Source organism: Siniperca chuatsi, linkage group LG8 (assembly GCF_020085105.1).
Source record: "Siniperca chuatsi isolate FFG_IHB_CAS linkage group LG8, ASM2008510v1, whole genome shotgun sequence".
NCBI classification, from domain to species: Eukaryota; Metazoa; Chordata; class Actinopteri; order Centrarchiformes; family Sinipercidae; genus Siniperca; species Siniperca chuatsi.
This window is the reverse complement of record NC_058049.1, coordinates 19771848-19788798: the sequence shown is the minus strand read 5'-3', so window position 1 is coordinate 19788798 and position 16951 is coordinate 19771848. Positions and strand designations below refer to the sequence as shown.

Below are 16951 nucleotides of genomic sequence, written 5' to 3'. Positions count from 1 at the left end.
CACCTGGTAGCCAGCTAGCAGCTTGCTCCTCCAGTGCGCCTGGGGCATGTCATGGATGGACAGGCGCAGGTTGTGGTAGCTGTCTTTGAAAAGCAGGACGTGAGGCTCGTCAATCAGCCGACCCCCGAGCTGCCGCTCCATCTGCATCACCTCCTGATGAAAGAGAGAGAGGCGTTGAGAGGAGAGGCATCAGTGCTCAGTGGAAAAACATTTACCATCACAGTCACAGAGGTAAGTGAAATAGCGCAACACAATCCATAATTGTGTAGGTTACCTTTGTATGGTGCATCACTCACACACAAAACTGTACAATTTGGAACAAGAATTTGTCTACATACACAGGGAGGAATAAAAGGAAATGCAAAAGAACAAGAGATGTATTATAGTGTATTATATTTTTTTACTTAGTACTTCTATTCCTGTGTGTACTGACGTGATAGTGAGCTACTGTAACAAAAGAGTTTCCCCTCGGGGATCAATAAAGTATTTCTGATTCTGATTCTGATGTATAATGGTGGGAACATCCAAAAAATTTGACTCAAACAAATGAACACACACACACCGACACAAACACAGCACAAGCCTGAGGCAGGGGCACAGTACATCTTAGGACAGGAAGATAGTGTCCCTGCATGTGGCCACAGCGGGCCGGACCGACTTGTCTCCACAGCGCTTTAATGTCACCACAAGGTTGATTCCCTGCCTCAGTGTGTGTGCGCCCAGCTTTCAGCAACTGCATTAGCATGCAAATACTGCAGCCACCCCAGCCTACTAGCTACCTGGGCTGTGATGAAGTAAGTGGACGAGCCATTAGTCAACTGCTCATTGTTCTCGCATGGCGAATCTCCTTAATTTCATTTTTGTTTTTGTGCCAGGAGAGATTTGTAAATGCATGCTTAATATTTTAATCTCTGTGGGACTTGCTCAGTGGACCATTTGTTGCCATCCAAATGACCATCTGGAATGGGATGATAATATCTGCCGCATTTCCCTCTGATCTATCAATTCGTTTTGAGCTGGATGCTTTGTGCTGAACAAGTCTTTAAGAATCCAATACTTTGGATGGCGTTCACATGTGCTACCTCACACTCCAAACAGAGAAGCATATTACAACAGAGAAAAACAGACCTCTGAAATTAGTAGTGAGAAAAGACCTCAGAAATAATATATGATCTTTTAATCTGTCTGAGGAGGGAAACAAGATGGCAGCAGAGGGAAAACAGACAGCCAGAATGCGCCTCGGAGTCTAGGAGACATATCTCAAAGACACTAAGAGGGAGATGTGTGTATAGATAGTGGCCATATGTTGAGCACTGAGTGCCAGCATGGTTGCCCATGGTATGATTTCAGCAAAGACATCTAATTAAGGTGGAGAATGGCAGTAATTTCTATCTGCACAACACTGATTCAATTTTCTGCCCTCTTTCCCAGGAATGGGCTAGACTGATTCCAATTATAATGGAAAGGAAGCTGTTAATTATCCATTTGGAATCTCTACCTGCTTTTGTTATTTGATGTGCTCTCTCCTTCACTGAATGAGCACTTTTTGGTTCAGCCCGAGAATTGAAATTCCATGTTTGCTCAGTGCATTGCTAATTTCCATGTTTGCTTAGTGCTTATCTTCATGTTAACACAAATATTATGCCCCCTGTGATTATCCATCTTGATGCCTGCATTTGCATTGGTTTATTCTTTTCACTCAAATGCCGCAGAACATTAAAGATGTACAATGATCTGATTGTATGTGGCTAGCTGGAATATTTCCCTCACTGTACTGCTATGCCAGAGCCTTGTGATGTTACGCAGCCCACTTACTCAAAGTGGGAAGGTCAGACAATGGCTCTGAATCAAAGCGTTGAGGTCTAATGAGTTAATAACAGGGGGCAGTGCATTCTCCACAGAATTAAAAGCCCTCTGCTATTATGTCTCTTACGCAGACAAAAGGCACATTATGAGGGCTTCCAGAGAGGTTCATTCAACACAGTTCTTAAGCACAATTATTTGTTGGGGGCGATTAGCATTGCAAATTGGGGCTGGTGGACTTTGATCGGGACTTTGACCTACAGCAGCAGATCTATAGGCCTGCTAGCAAGGGAGAGAGTGCAGAATGCCAATTATCTTATTATCAACATATAGCTACTAGAATGAATACTAACTCGCCTGTCAAGCAGTTTGTCAGGTTCAAGGCTGACAGGGCAGGATTACAATCAAACAGGGTCTAGGACATGGCACCCCTGCTTCCTGACAGGGACACTGAGCTTACTGAGGGAAAATATACAACATGGGATGATACACTTGCTCCTTTAAAGTGTGCACATGTCCTCGCTTTCAAATGACACTGTCTCGCTTGTATATTGTTTGTGTGCCTGAGTGCCTGTGAGTGTGTGTATTAGAGTGTGTTTTTTGTGCAGGGTTTCAGCATATGTTCTGGACTGAGAGAATAATGGCCCTCTTTACGCCCCATTATCCTGTTAACAAATGACAGCGTGAGCGAGCTAACAGATGAGAAGCTAAATTTGACCATATTATTTACTCTTTCTGGGGGAAAACAATGCAAGGTTTTGAATTAGTTTATCAAATCACATATTAATCATCAGCTTGGAGCTAAATTGTGTTTCCGTTCAGAGAAGATAAAAAAGAGCAGTTTCTCTTAGACACCCTGACCCTGTCCCACTGTGGAAACATTAAGATGCATGAGATGGGCGAGAAGTTCAAGTACTGCAGGAGAAAAACCCCTTTTGTTCTGACGGAATTCAAGATAGCCTGTGGTGTGTGTGAAGACTGTGAATTTAGAGTCAGGCAGAGCCAAGACCACCCCCTGACATTCAATGAGGCTGGCTAAAGAGAGTGAGATAGAGCAGGGAGGAGTGAAAAGAGCAGGAGCAAGAGAGAAGAGAGACAGAGGCAGCTTAACATTTGTGTCTCCAGGTCACTAGAGTGGCCAGCTTTAGCAGGAGAGATAACAGGATTACTGCAATCATGGCCACAGTTTTCTATGACTTCAACCCCCTTCCCACCCCACTCCTCACCCATCCCCTCAGCTTGGACCAGAGCTGGGACTGTGATGGACTGGGGCCGGGCTCCACCGGGAAACAAGAGACACTCATACAGCTAATCTCCTCAGGCTGGTGCTGACAGAAAGAGGTTAGTGGCTGCACCAAACTCTCTCTTGCAACAAAAACATCCAGTCATTGGATGCAGGACAGAAACAGTCTAAACAAATCAAAGTATTAGCAGAGGCATATATATATATATATATATATATATATATATATATATATATATATATATATATATATATATATTTGAGAGAGAGAGAGAGAGAGAGAGAGAGAGAGAGAGAGAGAGAGAGAGAGAGACTGGTTCAAAGCTGCAGATTAAAATATTCTACTTTCCTCACAGCGATGTCAAGCTTCTACATGTGGTCTTCTATTGTTCTGGCTTGATGTGTATTAAACAGATTAACGTAACTAGCTCTGATGGGGATTATAACTAGTGTTTGATCAGTTAATTTAGTCAAGCTACATGTCATCTGAAACAGAGAAATACACAGGATTTAATATCCTCATAAACTCGTCCTCACCCCTCCACCCTTAGCAATGTTGTGTCCTCGTGTGTTTAAAAATGTGCATTCATAGCGACGATCCATTTTCAGAGCTGCTCTTTTCAGGCAAATGCATTTGTTTATAGAGAGTTGCCTGGCTATGTGGGCTCCATAAATCTGTGTATTTGTCAGCAGGATGTGACAGGCTTTTCCTCTCTGACTGAGAGTCTATCAGTCTGAGCTCCAGTGGCCGTGCCCGCTACAGTCAACTCTGATTAATAACTACAAATAGAAGGGACTTGTCTGCTCAGTTATAAATGGGGACTGTGTTTGCTAGGGAAAAGATGCACATTCTGCCTGATAAATCACAGAGCAGGACGGGAGAAAACAGCACACAGGAACACAGAAATATAATATGGAAACAATTTCTCAGCTGGGCTCAGTGATAAAGCTGACTGTCGTCTTTAACTTAATGCCAGCAATTACTGGGCTGTGCTCTTCTGTTTTTTTCCCTCTAGAATTCCTTGCCAGTAACTATTCTGATGGAGGGATCAGAAAAACTGTATTACACTCTGTATATGCTGGTTTTCTCTCCTCTGATACATAAGAGCTAAAAGTTTCTGCTCAAATGTAGCTTGCTGCTCAGGAGCTAGCAAGAAAACGTCATAGTGGAGGGAGCACATAAACAGTTTATGAGCCCTTTTAAACGCAAATAAGAATAATAGCTTGAGGTCAAACAAAGTACAAAAGAATCCAGGAGCCACTATCCAACCAGTTAGACATCAATTAAACACCCATTTAACACTGGAACATACATTTTTACAATCAAGAGACAAAAAGCTGAATGTATTGGCCTCATTACATGAATATTGATGAAAACATAAATTCTGTAGTCTGAAATACAATACTGGGAGTACAAAGGGAGTTAACTCAAACATTTTCTCACCATTTGAGGCCAGACTTTGGATTTGTGAGATGTTATGGCTGTTAAATGTCACATAAACTCACTACAATGAAGACGCTTACCATGTTAATCATCTTAGTTTATCATGTTAGCATGCTAACATGCTAATTAGCACTAAACACAAAGTAAGGTTCAGCTGAGGCTGATGTGAATGTCATTTGTTTTGCAGGTATTTGGTCATAAACCAAAGTATTGGACAAATTGAAATTCTGACCTGATGATGGTGCTACTGCTTGTCAGTAGGATTCATCCTCTGAGGACATGAATGCATGTGCAAACTTTCATGGAAATCCATCAAATAGTTGAGATATTTCTGTCTGGACCAAAGTGGTAGACCGACCTACATTACCATCCATAGAGTCATAAACACGGCAAAATAAATCCCATATAGATATTCATTACAAAACTGTATTAGTATTTATGTTGGTCCCTCAAAAGTCTACCACGCAATACAAAAAAACTGACTTGTGCTTCAACCTCTGTAAAAAATAAATCTGACAGAAAGTGGGTGGTTTATAAATCATTCTATATGTTTTTTTTAAACTGTAGAACAACACTAGCCTTACAAAACACAGACATGTGGGTGTAAAGGAAGAACATTTAGTTATCAATAAACACCAGGATATTTTGTTATTGTTCCACTATTTAAACGTGGGTTATGCTTGGTGAAAAACATATACTGAGCATTCGTCCTTCATACCAAAAGCTGACAGATTCTGAATATCACAGCTAAATATAATAAACTAACTGAAGCATATTCCAATCCTAAAAAGACACCTTTGTCGGCACCCTTCCAGTTTAATTAGATGTTGGTGTCTATCTCTGTACTGAGTTGGAGGCTTGCTTCACTACAGGTGTTTCAATCAGTTGTGGGATGGCAGAACATCAGTGATGCTCTCCCACAGGTCTAGCTGGGAACAACCGAGTGCACAGTGAGGGCGCTACCAAACGCAGATCATGTCTCCTCTGCTGCTGTGCCAGCCTTGGCTGGGGCCATCAAGAGTGGGACACACATTAAATATTAACTTAATTGGTCCCGGCAGAGCCCTGCTAACATATGGCAAGCATCAGACGGAAATGTCACTGTTTCCCCAGAGCCCCCGCACACTTAGGATCAAAGACAATAACACTGGTTCTAATCTGCTGTAATTGGGAGATAAGAGATTGCATGGTACAGCGTGCATGCGCGTGTGCATGTGTTTGTGGGTGTGTGTGCATGTCATTCTTGTTGATGCAGGCTTGTCAGAGCAGACTGACAGCCAGCAAGGGGACTGCAGAGAAAATCTCAGCATCCCTTTAGGTTTCCACAGTTCTTCCTGCCACTGAACAGCCAACAGAAAAGGCAGAGACATTTTTTTTTCATCTCCCATCAAAAGTACAGCCTGTTTAATGCATGAAAAGTTGACTTCTTGTCTGAAAAACGAGGTGCAGTGCCTTAGCAGGCTGCAAATGCTGTCATAAAATTCACATGTGCTGAAGGGGTACTGTACATCAACACAAGCAAAATATTCTGCTGTGCCACTCCACTGTACCACCTACTGCTACACACTACAATTAACTCTAATGGTAGCCATAGTGAAAGTCTAATCATAAATGGTGCATTTTAAAGATAGTGATTTGTGATTAGGCTGAACCTCTCCAGGGAAGTTTAATCTCCACTCAAAGTGGTTAATGTACTTGCTAAATGAACTGCTCCCTCCATAATAGCATCAAGAGCAGTGTGAAGTCGAGATTACTAAACAGTGTGGGCCACATTCTAAATCACTCACTAAAAACTACAAAACCCTGGAGACGCCATGGCTTACCACAGGACCAGGTTGTGTGAGAGACGGGGAGCTAATGCACTCAAGGGCGTCGAGGGAGCCGCAGAGTATGGCAGCACAAGTGCTGGAGTCAACAAGCTCAGATGTCCTTTTCCTGGCTAAGAGAGCGGGAAAATAGCAGAACAAGAGCTAGCCAGAGGGAGAACGAGAGAAAGAGTTTGTGTGCACCAGCAGCCTTCCTGCATCCAACACAGGACACACAAGGTCATTTCAACAGTCGTACTGCAGCAAAACACCACCGGGTCACCCGATGATCTGGATATATAAAGAGAGCCCTATCATTACAACTGCTTTGATAGCAAGTAAACAAAAAAGGGTTGATAAAAAAGCCCTTCCTCTGCAGAGCTGCATCAGCTCCCGTATGCTACATTTTACATTTATTTCTACATTAGAACACAGTTGAATGCCAGCCAGCTATTTCCCTGAGCACACCTGCTATCATGCAGGACATAGCTGTCAGAATCTAAGAAAGATAGCGGCAGGGGCAGAATTGACCCACAAAAAGACAGATGTAAGCTAGGACAGTTTTCAGTAATTCCCACCCCACAGCTAGAGCCTGTGCACAGTTCTCATCTCATCTTCAGCTCCCTCAATGTGAGAGTACTAATTTCAGCCGGAGCCCCCACTGCCTTCCATTGTTTGTGTCCCACAGCCATCCATAGATTGTGCCGGTGGCGAGCCTCTGCACAAGGAGGTCAGCCATTACAGCCAGCAAAAGTGGACTCGAGTGGGAAGTGGCACTTGTGGCTGTGGGTGGTGTCAGACGAAGAGGAACAACTTGGAGAGAGACAAGGGGTGCGGAGAGAAATAGAGAGCGAGCGCGGGGGTTGCTGGGAAAAGATTGGGGCAGGCTCTCCTTTTAATTTACTAATTAACCATGCAAATGAAATCTTAACAGGCTACTCAGAGGCAGTCCTCAGGGGAGGGAGGAAGGCATTAGTGCTTGATTATACTCTGTCCATGTGGAGAGCAAAAAAGAGAAGCGAAATATGCTATTGAACAAAGTGATGAGAAACTTCTTGGCCCACGGCAGCCAAGCAGAACCACTGACAGCATGAAAGGAGTAAAACATCTCTGTAGGCATGCACATCAAAACACACTCAGAGTTTGTACTGTATACCATGATTAACCTGGACATATGCATTATTGTTTGAATAGACTCAGGGGGGGAACATCAGCTCCACAAATCACACACCCTTGAACTGCACATGGTGTAATCAGGCCTGCAATATTGTTCAATTTACTACGGCTATGCTGAACTCCAACATGTCTGCGCTGATTTCTACTAACCTTCCAATGTGACAGACAATACTATTACACATAATAGTCTACCTATCATTCTGCTGATGCAAAACCGCTCGATCCAGTCTCAGGCTGAGAAACTGCCCGCCAAACAGAATAACAGGCAGCGCTACATTTGTCACAATTTACCTTGAAGACGTCCTGTGTGTCGTCCATGCAGTAGACCCTGATGTTGTACTCCAGCGTGGAGCAGTACGCGTCAGAGAAGAGCACCAGCCTCAGACGCTTGGCAGCACCCATGTGCAGGGACTCTCCCACCAGGGCGAGGGTGCCCAGCTGCTCCGAGAAAAGCCGGCATGTCTCGGCCTCAAGCTGGCAGTAATAGGGCTCCGACACCAGCTCCTCCCCCATCAGCAGGACGTCCTGGAGGAAGCGAGGTGGAGAAAAAAAAAACAAGGTGTGAATGGAAGGTCAGGCACCCAATTTATGTAGGAGGGAAGGGTAATGTGTTTGCCTGGGTACCTGATGTCTGTATGTGTGGGTGTGTGTTTGTAAAGGGGTTGTTAGGAAAGTAGTTTGAAGCAGTAGCAAGGCCCCAAACTCTGTCCCTCCTGCAGTGTGACAAAGTAACATTTAAGCTAAAGGTCTTTAAGGTAATGTTACATAAGTATCTGGATAACAGTTTAGATCAGGAAAAAAAGGAATACTTTGTTCTTGCTTCAAATTCCCTTTTCACTGCAGTACACTTACTCCATACTGATATAAAGACACACATTCCCTCATACAAAGACACATGTCCTATAGAACACCATCAATTTACTTAATAATGCATGAACAAGGTACTCAATTGACATGAAAGGGGACTCTAATAGATTCCTGGTAAGAATAGATGGTTCTGGAGAAAGAAAAGACTGTGGAGGTGCAGTAAATGTTTATTGGGATTTCCGGAAATTCTTTCAGCCTTTGAGATTTGTTAAGAAAGGTGAAAACAACTTGCCAATTTATCTGCAAAACAACACTGTTGCCTGATGGAGAAAAAAGACAGATTTAAACATAGGGTTTTTCTTGCTTTGTTCCAGTGCTGTATCACAACTGCATCTCTAATAAAGATGACAAGACTTGTGAAAATATCCTATCCCATCACAGTACAGGATAGTTTTATGAGATAATTCTACTGCTCTCTGAGCTAATTTGATGGGGACAAATTGGACCCAAGGTGACAACATTTTCTCTAAAATCCCACCATGCCTGTTGACTGACTCTTCTCATTAGCCAATCAAGCTGAAGAGAGCATTCTGCCTGCCAAATGCCCAGTAAGCCCCTCTAGGATCAATTCAACCAGACACCATCTACATCAATAGAATTAGTATTGACACAATTCATTTGCTATGCAACCACAATGGAATTTCACTTTTTCATCATAATATTTCTTCAAAGTGGAGCAGAGAGTGAGGTGGCTCAATTACGCCACTGAGCGCTCACTCTACGGGCAATTCATTTCTCTTACTCCTTCTGCATGTCCATTTTCACCATCTCTTTATGTCTTTCTCTTCTTTCCTGAGCCACATTTCCAATCTCCCATTCTTTCTAATCATTCCTCTACATCTACATTACCTGCCTGTCCACTTTGCCTTTCCCTCTTTGTCTCCTTTCTTTCATTTTCCTTCTCTCTCTGGTTGTTTCCACTCTCATCCTCTCGTCCACCTGGCACTTTTTCCTTTGGTGGCCATGCAGTCAGGCCGTTGGGCTATATTTGGTCCGGCCGATGATTAAAAGTGCTGGTCTAACCTCTGCCTCAGACAGGCCAATCCATCCCACAGACACCCCACCACCACCACACACGGGGGAGGCTGAATAATTTATGCACAATATCGAACATGAAAGAAGACCTACTAACACTCCAAAGCCCACCAGCACCCTTTCCAATCTCTCTGGATTGTTGAGATGGGTATACTGCCTCAAACCGTTGTTTGCGTGTGTGTGTGTGTGTGTGTGTGTGTGTGTGTGTGTGTAGACACCAAATGTTCTTCTCAACTCTATCCTATTGGAGTCTGGCAGTTCTGGTTACTTTCAAATTTCATGGATGGAAAAATGGGGAGGGAGCTCTATAATTGGAAGTAGCGGTCAAAAATGGTCAAGGAGCACTCAGAAGAGTACTTTGAGGATCAGTAATTTGCTTAGAGAATTTCTGTTTTGAGACACATGTTGCCTAGCAACTTTTGAGCTGGAGAGAGCTGGTGCTTCCAGGCTTTTGTTCCAGCCCAATGAGAAAACACCTGATGGTCAATATAATTTAAACCCTATGGAGTGGATGAGTGCTGGGCCATAACTACCTCCGCTATACAGCATTGAGTGCTTTCCTGTGTGAGTTTCAAGTCTCTGCTGAACAAGTTTGTACTTTTTCAAGGAAAGCTCTCAGTGAGTTTAGTAAGACTTTACAAATTCACTGGGTGGCAACTTTGTCTTTCTATGGATTTGTGCTGGAGTTATAGTGCTGTCTCACCTCCCAAGCGCCCTCATAGTTCTGCTTCTTCAGGCGGACGGCCCAGTTATCGAGGCATGCGTCAGAGCAGTGGTCCATGCTGAGGATAACTGGCCGGCTCAGGACCACCCCCGGAGGGCCACAACTCACAACGGGGCTGAGCAGGGTCTGGCAGCCGGCCAGGGGCAACCTACACCATGGAGAGGAGAGGAGAGGAGAAGAGAAGAGAGAGGGGAGAGAGAGACAGAGACAGAGAGAGGGGGGGATTAATCAAGATGAAGTGCTTTTACTCGTCAAGTTATTAGTGAGAATTTACACGTCTCTTGTAAGCAGGATATGATACTGTCACCTCTGCAAATTATCCAGCAGCTGTACCAGAGAATAATGAAAGCCTGCTGGGCTCACTGACTAGCTGGACCAAGTTGTGATAACTGAGTAATAACATAACACTATCACAACATGCTACAATGACTGTGCCTTCTGAGACTGAATGCAGCAAGCCAGATAAACAGTGTTTTCCAAACAATTCATTTAACTTAAATAGTGCACATCCTGGTAAAAGGCTACGTTATTTATTTACATCCCTCCTCCACAGTACTGGCACAGACTCTTAAGCCTTTCGTAATGGAACAGTAGAGCATCAAAACAAACAGCCTAGTGGCATCCAGGGAAGACTGCCAGTTAGGCAGTGTTAAAGAGACCCACCTTAAATCTTCCTTCCTCTGAACAGTGAGATAAATCTCATAGATCTTTCCTCTGGGGATGGCCTCGGGAGGAATGAGCAGACTGATTCCTAATGCAAATAACAACAAAGGGAGGGGGGGGGGGGGTAAGGAAGAGGGGGACAGGCTCATTTGTTCTGACTGAACAACACTTTTGTCATCTCACAAAGGAAGCCAGCCCACTCAACAAAACTGTATGGCTGCAAAAACAAATCTACTCTGAAGGTCAGAGGCAGCCTCCGTCAGGTACAGTAGATGCAAATCTCTGCACTGGCAGCCGAGGCGGCACGCGTCCCCACGGTCAACAATTAGCTGAGACAAAAGTGCACACTGCATCGCAGTTTAAATGTCCTCCGTCTGCCACCAAGTAGATAATTGAGACCATGAAACAGACTACTCCAGGAAAATTACACTTCCCCAGGAGAGTGAGGGAATGCACCTTGGAGAATAGAGAGAGCTATTGAGGTAAGCTTGAGTGTTGTGGCATTTGTGTTGTGATTCTCATGCCAAAATCATCTTCTTAGAATCCTATTTAAAATGTAGTACAAAGTGACTATGTGACACTATCCTTAACAGTTGGGTCTATTCACCATAAAAACATGTTTGAATAAGGTGAAGGTGCCTGAATGCTCACAGCCTTGTCTGAATCTATAAACCATGTCTTCCATGAGCCTGTTCTGAAACTGTGCTAAATGACAGTATATCTCCTCTGGGTGGATGCATACGAGTACTGTTTTTTTTTTTTTTCCTGTGTCCCAATGAGAAGATGGGTGCCAATGCGTGGTATAGTCTACATGGCTTGAATTAATCCATGCATAAAATATCTGTAAGAGAGTGGAAGACAGACAGAGAGAGTGAGTAATGCCAAGGAAAACACAGGGAAAAAAAAGACCTTTTCTCCCACAAAATACTGGCGTATTGGCGCTGTCATCGGCTAATCTGGACAGCCTACAATGAGCCAAGTGAAAACACTGTCTTCCAGTATAATTATATAAGCTCTGTGCTCAGCTAATGCGAAGAGGGGAAGCAAAATAGGAGACTAATGATGGTGGGCTTTTTATATCTTTTATCAGACTAATCTTTAATGGACTATCTCTATTCTTCTGTCCATGCAACTGACACTTGTGGACATCAGCTACAAATTCAACCAGCTCTGTCATAAGCGAGGGGCCTAACTGGAATAATTTGTTCTAGGTTTTATTCCAGGAATCTCTCAGAGCACAATGTATTTGGCACACACTCTTCATTTTATAGCTAGTCATCTCAACACTGCACTGAACATTCATTTTAACTATTCATGGCGTGCAGTGTAGATGTAGACAAAACATTTTACTCGATCATGCATTTGAGATGCTGTAAAGGCAAATACCTTTCTTTTTTGGGTGTTTTAATCCTTGGATTATGCACTTTTTAGATAAAAAACCTGAACTTTTCACACACAATCCTCCTTAATCACCCAGCTAAAACAGGCCCTTCATGCATTTATGGTGTCTCATCTTGTGCCTTACAACTGTATCACAGAGAGAAATACAGCCTGTGCACTAAGCTGTTTCTTTTATGTGTGTTATCCTGGTGCAAACCTATTAGGAAACCCACATGCACAAGATTTAAAGGCTGAATGGTCTGGGTCGGTTTCAATAAGACAGTCAGACGTTTATGGGACTCAGCTGTTACTGATAAATTCTCCTTGTTAATGTCCATTCAGAGGCATTGTGTCATTAAAGCAGGTGTAGTAAAGTTTCTGTAAATGTTCTTTTTTACGTAAAAGCAATGACAATGTATGTAATGTGCAATACGAAAAACAACTGATTTGTTCCTACTGTATTTCCACATTTAATAGCAGATGTTACATTGTTTAGATGGAACTTTTCTTCTTTGTTTGAAGTACAGTGGCAAACAGAACATCCTACAGAGGATTACTGAAATCTCCCTGTCCTTACACAACACAGACTTACAATGCTGTGTCTACTGAAACAATACCTGAATGAAAACGACTCTGCTTTTACTGTCCAACTTTGGTATCATAAGAGTTTTTACTCATTGTCTTCTCATCTAAAGAGTTTTCATAAATTCCATTTACAAATTACAGTAGGAAGCAGTAAACTGGTCTGGACTTATAAATTATACATTGTTGCCCTTTAGTTCTGCTCCGTTTCCTGTTCAAACCGACTTATTATAAATGGACCAAGAGGTAAACATAAAGACTTATGGACTGGCAGGTAACTCATCGATTGGACAGTTTTGGGGACTTTACTGCACCTTATGTCTACGTTTTATTTTGGTCTTCTCTAGTGTCACAAAGAGCTAACACAAAAAATGATTATGGGTATTATTATTATAACTTAACTAAACCCCATATATCATAAAATGTTGGACAGGTAGAAACAGGACCAAAATGAGTCTTGTCTTGATAGTAGATGTGTGATTTTAGCATAATTTCAAAAGCTTAACTACTATTAAATCCATCTGTTAAAAAAAGCGATCTCCTAATCTGTGTAAAATCGATGTATAGCCCATATTTATACAAGACCATTTGGTAACCATAACATCATAAGTAGGCAGGTCATCATGTGAGTGTGGGGATTTTTCCTGATTTGTCAGAGAGTGAAGAGGAATTAAAACAGAGGTGTGCTGAACTTGTGTCCTACACTGTGCATTTTTAGCAGTTTCACATTAAAAATAAGTGAAACGTAGCAACCACACAGTAACTATTCCCGTAATAGAATTCGGTAAAAAATGCCTCTTTTTGACAAGTGCGAGTTGCAGTCTCGACTAATAATGCTCATAATCTATGATCTCTTCATTGTGACCACCTTCTCTGGTTTGAGGGTTTGATTTCCCCACATGGGTCCACTATGATGCAGGATGACATGACCAAAACTGTCTAATGAATGAGTTACCAGTCAGCTCTTAGTTTGTTTGTAAAAAGTCAGTGAGAACATGAACTGGACCAAAACTGAAAGGCAGAAATGTATCTTTTATTTTTCTTGGTCCAAACCAATTGAACTGAACTACAGGTTTGAAAGCCCCCTTAGAAACCTATATGAACCTAAAAGAAGAACCCACCTGTGTTGGGGATTGTCAGCCTCCCTCCCAGGAAGTTGAAGGTCCCATAGGAGGTGTTAGCAACATCGCGGGGCAGCGTTTTAAAGTAGCTCTGAGTGGACAGCCTGCTCACAAACTCGGCAGGGTCTGAGTTAAGTTTGCCATTGTGCAGAGTGTGCGAGCCGTTGGGAAGCGGATCCAGTAGAGGCCCATTGGTCATTGAAAACTTCCCAGTGGCATCATGGCGAGAGCGTAGAGTGCCTTGGTAACTGGTGGTGGTAGTGGTTAGATCAGGCTGGATGGTGAGCAAATGGGAATTCTCTGTTTGAATAATAAAAAAGAAAGCGGGTGAGTCTCCATGAGTGGCAGGCGGCAGCGTGGTTTCGTACATCACAGAGACAGACCTCACACTCTCTAAAGCTGTCGCGACACACAGAAAACTGAAACAAACAGGAAAAGACACATGGTGCAGAAAACAGAAGACTCACACGCACACACTCTTGACAATGCACAAACACAAATTCCACCCAAAGCCAGTCTATTCCCCTCCCCTCTCTCTATCTCTGTCTGTCTCTTTAGCAACCACACAATCAATTCCAAACAGAACTCAGATACAGCTTAGCATCCAGAATGTATAAAGGCTTTTTTTCACAGTGAATCACAGGCACTGCAACCCAGTTCCCCATCTCCATCCAACTCAGACAGTTGTATTTCTATTACTTGCTGGTAAACCTCAGAGGCTCCATACAGGCAGTAAACAGAGTGGGTACATTTCCTGACAATGAGGTGGTGGCGAAACATAATGTCTCAGGCAGGCAAATAAACAGCTTGTGCACCACACACACCCACACCCACACCCACACACACAACATAATACATCTTGCTTAGACTACAAACCACTGTGAACACATTCACACCACCTCCACAACCACAAACAAACACAGGATCAGTGGTACATGTAGATGAGTGCTGCACGGTCATGGTGGGCAGACAGACAGGCCGACGGACGCACAGAGGAGGGTAGAACAAAGAACAGTGTCCTACTGCTGTGGGGGGGAGGCCTGCGTGGCCGCGGTGCCCACACACCTGGCTTGCTGGGCTTGATGCCCATGGGCTGGAAGCCAGTGGTGAGGATGGAGGAGTCCGCCACGTCGGCATCTAGGCCCTCCTTCTTACGCCGGTAGACCAGGACCACCACGATGAGCAGCAGAGTGAGACACAGAGCCACTGCCACCATGCCCACGTAGAGCGCCACGTCCTCGGCCCCGCTCACAGCTGCAATGGGAGGACAACAGAACAGAACAGCAAAGAAATGATTAATCACGACTGCAAAACTCCCTCAGGTATTGAATGACAATACCAACATATGCTGCTGCAACATCTTTTATTATCTTCCATGCGAAGGTCTCACTTGAGGATCTGTTTAATAGCACGAAATCAGTTACACACTCACTGCTTGTGACCTAATGCTGCTTGACTTTGTCCCTGACTGTTTGATGCAGAGTTAAGAGAGCCAACATTAGCAAATATTAGATAACCATCTTGATTTGGAGTATTTTTAAAAGCCTAAAACTTCAATGTCAACCTGTGGATAATCGGAAAGGAGAAAAAAACAGTTTCTGTAGCAGGTTTTCAGCGTTACCTTACTTCATTTCTGCACTGGATAAATATATCTTATACTAGCATGTTCTTTCTCTCCCCTGTCTTTTTCTCTCTTTGTCTAAGCACTAAACACCCCCAAGAGAGACAGTGGAAAAATGAAGGATTTGCTTATGAAATTCTAGCACCTCTTATTGAATGTCTCCCTCTCTCAAAAGCATAAGGGCGTCTTTTTCCCAAAAGTACAGTATGAAGATGACAGCTAAGCCCAGACAAACATCAATGAGTGCATGCATTTGTGTGTATGTATTGTGTGTATGTGTGTGTATATGTGTTTGCAGGAGAATGGGATTTGCTACGGCTGTCTCCCTGGGCTGGGGGAATTTGGTGGAGGAGGTGGAGGATGCTCCCGGGGTCTTTGTGGAGGGCCATTGTCCCGGGAAGCCACAGGGGCGTAGCCCTGTCAACTGAACACAGTCAAGGAGGGAGCGCATTGAGCAATGTAGCTTTGAGGGATGGACAACAACGGCAAAGGTTAAAGTGCTGCAGGCTGGCGTGCGTTGAGTTGACAACAAAAGGAGGAGGATAGAAGCAGGAAGAGAAGAGCAAACATACAAGAATGAAAACAAGAATTAAAGAAGGACAAAAAAAAACATCTAACAGGGAGACAGCATGTGCCTGTGACTGACAGCATGTGTGATTAGCATTTCAGCAATGAGCAGCAATAACACGTCCAAAAGGTTTGTGTCAAAACCAACCTGATTAACGTTAGATATGACATATTTTGATGAATATCTCCAGACTGTCATGGTGTTTTTCCACCACTGTATAATCCTACCGCTTGACAGGAACTGCGCTCAACCTTGGAAACACAGATCTGACAAGTTTTAATTGGTGTTAGTAAATCTGTGACATGAGAATGGCACAATTAAATTAGCAGAGCGCTAACAGTCAAATTTGAAAAAAAGAGAAATTGGTCAAAAAAGTATTCTCTCTCTCCCATCTCTATTCTCATCTCTTTTCATCCATTTGTCCTTGCCTTCTCCTTTTGCCTTGGAAAATCAATTTCTTTGGACAAAGCTGCCTGACATACCCAAGTCTTTAAGAGAAATGCCAGAATCTATTTCATTTTCTCAGTACAATCTGATACCTTAAGTAGTGGGATTATATGCAGCCAAGCTCTTGTGGATGACTGGCTGAAGATAAACACAAGATCGTGGGTTTTGTTCTTGACATCATATAGCACATCTGCACACAACAAACTTATGGCATGAACAGTCGTACAGGCTACATACACCCTTCCTCCACCTCTCATCCTGTCCATTTACCTGTGCCTTTCTCCTCCTGTTTGTCTGTCCTCAGGGAAGCATAGAGGTGCTTAACTGTAAGCAGCCTGGCTAAACCTTTCACCTTCCACAATGAGCTTCAAAAAAGTGGGGAGAGACTATGGCTGAACCTCTCATTAAAGTTCCCAAATCCAATTGTCTTGGTGAGTCAAAGGCCAGACGAGGCTGTGATATTTGGACTTCT

At 43.3% G+C, this 16951-nt stretch overlaps 1 protein-coding gene across 4 annotated transcripts in view; it reads right to left on the bottom strand.

The window, feature by feature from the left end:
- unc5a (unc-5 netrin receptor A) overlaps window positions 1-16951 on the bottom strand; it is a 131173-nt gene that overhangs the window by 8324 nt on the left and 105898 nt on the right. For 2 of the 4 annotated variants that reach the window (XM_044206275.1, XM_044206277.1), the window contains 6 exons: window positions 14867-15097; window positions 13844-14143; window positions 10761-10848; window positions 10077-10245; window positions 7763-7996; window positions 4-153 (listed from right to left, as the gene is read on the bottom strand). In XM_044206275.1, coding sequence (XP_044062210.1) covers window positions 4-153; window positions 7763-7996; window positions 10077-10245; window positions 10761-10848; window positions 13844-14143; window positions 14867-15097 — 1172 coding nt within the window. The remainder of the gene's footprint in view (window positions 1-3; window positions 154-7762; window positions 7997-10076; window positions 10246-10760; window positions 10849-13843; window positions 14144-14866; window positions 15098-16951) is intronic. The other 2 variants (XM_044206276.1, XM_044206279.1) reach the window with 1 other exon arrangement.